Source organism: Coffea eugenioides, chromosome 3 (genome assembly GCF_003713205.1).
Source record: "Coffea eugenioides isolate CCC68of chromosome 3, Ceug_1.0, whole genome shotgun sequence".
Classification (NCBI taxonomy): Eukaryota; Viridiplantae; Streptophyta; class Magnoliopsida; order Gentianales; family Rubiaceae; genus Coffea; species Coffea eugenioides.
This window is the reverse complement of record NC_040037.1, coordinates 9,157,359-9,163,030: the sequence shown is the minus strand read 5'-3', so window position 1 is coordinate 9,163,030 and position 5,672 is coordinate 9,157,359. Positions and strand designations below refer to the sequence as shown.

The 5,672-nt window shown below is 39.7% G+C and overlaps 1 protein-coding gene across 1 annotated transcript; it reads right to left on the bottom strand.

Annotated features, from left to right (window-relative positions):
• Positions 1-312: 312 nt before the first annotated feature.
• Positions 313-2,232, bottom strand: LOC113765962 (UPF0481 protein At3g47200-like). Its single transcript, XM_027310197.1, has 2 exons — positions 2,096-2,232; positions 313-1,642 (listed from the first exon to the last, which is right to left on the bottom strand). Exon 2 carries the CDS (start codon positions 1,615-1,617, stop codon positions 313-315), a length of 1,305 nt encoding a protein of 434 aa, XP_027165998.1. The 5' UTR covers positions 1,618-1,642; positions 2,096-2,232.
• Between the last annotated feature and the right edge of the window lie 3,440 nt (positions 2,233-5,672).

Below are 5,672 nucleotides of genomic sequence, written 5' to 3'. Positions count from 1 at the left end.
TTGAAAGTGAACAAACAACCTAGCTAAAAGCCCAGAAATCGAACACTTTGCATAGAAAATTCAAGATGCTTTTGAAATTTTGATTTATGATTAATGATTTGAATTTGACTCTTGAATAAACATGGCATAATGAAAGTTGACAAGGTAAACCAGAAAGGTTTTAGTGGAAAACAAAAACATAGTTCCATATAATATAGAAGTACAACATTGAAAATCAATGGTCCTTGATCCAAAGCTCGCGAGTTGCAACAGGACAGAAACTCAAATGTTTTGTTACAGTCTTCGACAAACTAACAGATGGTCTTTGTCAAACTAATGGCTCTTCCAAGATAAAATCGAAAATATAGTCTGTAACAAAGCAAGTATCAGCAGAAGACAGGCAACAGTAATCGAAATTATTCCCCAAGGAGTGTTGCAATAATTTCTCCTTAACTTAGCCATCCATCGATTCACAATTCTGTTGCAATGGATGTTAAGTCTTCCGAATATCTCAGCGTAATGGAAGTTTCTACTTGGCCCAATGATGCAGACAGTCAATTTGTTCAACATTTGAGAGATGACTTCATCCTCACCAACAAGGTGACGAATGATTCCATGGCGGGAGAGTTTTGTTACATCCTTTTCAGACTTGATGAGGCAACCCAAGAATGTCACATAGTCTGTCACAATGTTGATTTGATCACCTCCACCCCCACGATATTGCTCATAGGCAATGAGGTTTCGGAGGAAAGATTCTGTCCTGTCTTCAATGACCAACGTTGGGATCTGCAGTGAACCATTGTTGAATTGTATGTCAAATATGTCTTTTCGGTCGAATTTCTCTAACTTGATTCCAGCCTCTGCAAGTTGTGTGGAACAACGGATCGACTCGTACTCTCCTGTACTCCTTTCCACATCATTTTGAGGCTTGAGTTTTGAAGTCGACCAAAATCTGTGAATCAAGTCAAGCAAATGTCTGATGTCATCCAGTGGATTTCTGTTTTCGTCAAGTAAATGTCTGATGTTGTCCAGTGCATTTCCATTTTTGTTTGCTGACACTTGAACTGGTAAAAGATCAATGAAAAAGTTCAAGGCAAGACTAATCAATCCACCTCCTTCGTTTGGAAGCTCAAGTGTTTCATACAATTTGCAGAGAATGAAGAAAGGAAGCTGGTTCTCCAATAACATTAAATCGCGCTGTAAACTGTTCAGAATCCAATCCTGTTTGAAAATAGGATCATTGTTGTCTCTCACATTCTGTCTGTTGAAGTGAAGTAATAATTGTATGATAAAACAGCCATCTAACACCATCATATTGACAAAATCTTGTGGTGAAGGGTTAATGGGCTTTGCATAGCATTTTTGTGCTTTTTCCTTCAGTGGCCCCACTGCTTCAACATATTTTTTAATATTTTGACCAAGAAGTAATTTCTGATACTGCTCCTTGTGTCCCTCCATATTCATGAGATCACGTTTTCCGTGATGATATGGTCCTATTGCTATGATCTCTGGTTCATAAGCACTCTCATTTACCTTCCGCAGTAGGTTGTGTATTCTAAAGATGCTGCATTCTAACTCTGAATCAATAACGGTGATGGAGATGTCTTCTGAGACGTCTTCTCTTTCACTGTGCTGCATGTTTACTTCAGGAAAAACCACTGCACTAAGGAATGAACAGAAGATGCTCATGGTTAACAGAAACAAAAATGAAAGAAAAAGAGCACAGTTTTGTGGTTGTTCATCATGGTTACTTAAGTAGCATGTTATAAAGGTGAGAATCTTTGTATGCATTACTGTGACCACCTAATAAGTTCAAGAAAAGTTGAGGTTTGGATAGCCCAACTTCATTTCTGCAATGGAATACTTAATAGGCAAACTCTCGGATACAGAGGAACAAACAGAAAAAAAATCAGTCTTGGGAGATTTCATCTACGATAACGAGGGAACTACTATGTTCTTATTTTGATGTTTGAGATATTCCAGCTAGCACACCATAAGCATTTTACTAAATTACGGATGAAATTCAGCGTATCAAATAGGGCAAATACTTATTAACAAGAGGATTTTAGCATATAGATGAACTGAAGCGCTAGCGAAGCTGGAGTTTCAATCATACCAAGAATTTCCCCTCAGGAGACGAGAAAAGCTATGGTGTTGGAGTTGAATGTCAAGAATATTTGCCGACCCCTCCTCTCCAATGAGATGTTTCTGCAAGAGATGAACTAAGGAACTTCTCTATGAATTAATGGATAAGAAACATACCAGCAGATAAAAGCATTATTGCCTCCACAGAGCCCTTTCCCCCACCAGGAGAAAAATGACATGAGAATACGGAGTTGCACGGTTGAACTTGGGGGTCTGAAATAGCTGCAGTTGTGCCGTGGAATAATTGAGTTGGCTTGAATTACACATTATTTACATCTTTTTTACTTGCAATATAAATATCTTTTTCAATCATTTATTTATCTTACATATATCACATCAAAAATATGTTATAGTACTTTTAAAAAAAATTCCAGATAATTTGTTATCCAAACACAATGAATGGGGTGTATTTTTTTTTTTTTTTTTCCGAAACGATAGGATATTTTCATTGCTTTAATGAGAAAGAGTACATATACGAGCAACGGCTCGAGAGAAGCTATACAAGAAAGTGTTCTAAGAACACTGAGGAAACAGTCTTTCCTCATCAACAATAACGCCTAAAGCATCATCACTTAGTTTTTTGCTAACTAACATATGTTCTTGTCTACACAAGTCAAAAGAGCACATGCAAAACAACCTCTGTAATTTAGAGATGTCTTCCAGTACTGTTGCCATCTTAATGTTCGCAGGGCTCTGCTGTTTGATTTGTCGCCACAGCTCCTTGTTACAGAACTTCAGCTTAACCTTACTCCAGTTTCGATGCACAGCTTTGCACAAGGCCAATTTCAGAGCTAGTGCATCATCTAGGACTTTGTTTCCCAGACTGATCTCATTCATTATCCACCCTGTCATTCTATTCCTTGCATATTCCTTAACTGTGACTCCTATCCCAACATTGTGCTGTCCTTTTTTCTTTGTTGTTTCTATTTCCATTATCACAGCTCCCTCGTTTGTATAGTTCTGATCTTGCAAATCTTGTCCAGGGACTGTTTCTTCTGAGCTCTTTCCACCTTTCGTGCCCTCTTCCTGCAGCTGTTCCATCCAATCCTTGTGTGCACTTGCTATTGTTTTGAAAGGTGTAACTATATCTGACTTCTCGAATTCCCTCTTATTTCTTCCTTTCCACACCTGCCACAGGATGTTAGCAGTTAAACCAATATGTTCCAACCCCTCTGGTCTATGCCTTGCTTCTGAAATCCTTAGCCACCATCTCTTGAAATTCCCTTGTTGATCCTTTGCCCCATCCCACTGAATAGGAGCTGCCTTCCAAATGTTCATCGAATGAGGACAGGTTAACAGGAGGTGTTCTACTGTTTCCTCTGAAGTTCCACAAATTGTACAAGTAGGATCACCCTGGCCCGTTCTCCTCTTCACAGCTTCCTTCACTGGCAGAGCTCCTTGAATGCATTTCCAAATGAAGAACTTGATCTTGTGCTTAATATTTAAATTCCACAGAGTGTTCCACATTTGAATAACTTGAGGGCTACCTTCTGCATAACTGGAGCTAGCTCCATCCGGGCTGCCCGTTTTTCTTTTTCTGTTTTGCTTCATCAGGAGATTGTAGCCCGAGTTGACAGTGTATTGCCCTCCCGCCTTTGGTTGCCAATAAAAGCTATCCTCCCTCTCTGAAAGACTCAAGGGAATAGCTAGAATTTTGTGCGCATCATGGCTGTTAAAATTTCTGAAGATGATATTCCTGTTCCATCTTTGATGACTTATGAGCTCTTCCACCTTTTCCAGCCCACCAATGTTCCTTTGACCTGTAGTCGGCCTACCTGTAGTTGTATCTGGAATCCACTTATGTTCCCAGATGTTTGTACTACGCCCATTCCCTATCCTCCTAATCAGTCCTTCATTGATCAGGCTTCTTGCTCCCATTAAGCCTTGCCAAAACCAGGATGCATTTTTGGTGGGACTGCAATGTAAGATAAACTCCTTTGGAAAATACTTAGCTTTTAACACTTTGGTCACCAACAGATTTGGTCTAGTAATTAACCTCCATACTTGCTTTCCTAGCAGAGCTTGATTGAAAGCTTCAAGATCCTTGAATCCTAGACCTCCTGCCTTTTTTTCCAAAGCCATTCTTTCCCAAGAAATCCAGTGTATTTTGTTCTTGCCATTAGATTCTCCCCACCAAAACTTGGCCATTAAGGCACAGACATCTTTACACAATCTTTTTGGCAGCTTAAAACATGACATAACGTACGTAGGCATAGCCATTGCAACTGCCTTCAGCAATACTTCTTTACCAGCTGGGCTCAAAAATCTGTTTTTCCAGTTCTGGAATCTTTTCCTTATATTGTCCCTCACAAAGCCAAAAATTTGTTCTTTAGTTCTTGAGACAACCATTGGGAGCCCCAAATATTTGCCTTGTGTTGCCTCTCGCATTCCTCCAAGAGCTTGACAGATTTCTCCCTTCTTCTCGCTGATCATGTTTTTGCTAAAGAACACAGCAGATTTGTCCAGATTAACTAACTGCCCTGAGGAGTTTTCATATACTTTCAAGACTTTCATAATCTCCCCGGCTACTTCCTTATTTGCTTTACAAAAGATGATAGAATCATCAGCAAAAAAGAGGTGAGTAAGAACTGGACCTTGCCTGCTGATCTTTAGACCTTCAATTCTTTTGCTTTCCTCTGCTCTTCTCAACAGGTTAGAAAAGCCTTCTGAACAGATTAAAAACAGGTAAGGGGACAAAGGGTCCCCCTGCCTGATACCCCTCTCTGGGGACACGTAACCTTTGACTTCACCATTACAATTGAAGGAGTAGCTCACTGTCTTCAGGCAGCTATGGATCCATTTAATCCACGTATCACAGAATCCCATTTGTTCCATCATAGCAAGCAGAAAGTGCCACTCCACCCTATCGTAGGCCTTTGCCATGTCCAATTTGATTGCCATATAGCCTTCTTTCCCCTGTCTTTTGTTTTTTAGGTAATGCATATACTCATGAGCAATAATCACATTATCCAAAATCTGTCTATCAGGAATAAAAGCAGATTGAGTTTTGCTTATGCAGGTATCCAGAACAGTCTTCAATCTATTGGCCAAGATTTTGGATATGATTTTGTAGATCACACTACAAAGACTGATTGGCCTGTAATTTTTCAAATTGATTGGATGCAGAGTTTTGGGAATGAGAGATATGACAGTATGGTTCACAGATTTAAGCATGTGACCTGAGTGGAAAAAAGCTTTGACTGCTGGTATGATATCTTTCTTAATGGAGCTCCAGAATTTCTGAAAAAACATTGGAGTCATTCCATCATGACCTGGTGCTTTTTCTGGATTCATAGAGAACAGTGCCTCATGGATTTCAACCTCGAGGACTTCCTTGATCAGATTATCATTCATCTCCTGAGTGATTGAGTGTGGGATACCAGATAAAATTTCTGTCATTTCACCTCTCCCTCCACTCGTGAACAGCTCCTTAAAGTAATCAGCAATTTCAGTCACTACCTCATCCTCATTGTGAGTCCAAGACCCATCCTCTCTTTGTATTTTGCTCAAATTATTACTCACTCTCCTCCCCTTGACATAAGAGTGAA

Excerpts from the sequence above, each read along its gene's own strand:
- LOC113765962 (XM_027310197.1), bottom strand. The coding sequence starts at position 1,617 with ATGCAGCACAGTGAAAGAGAAGACGTCTCAGAAGACATCTCCATCACC.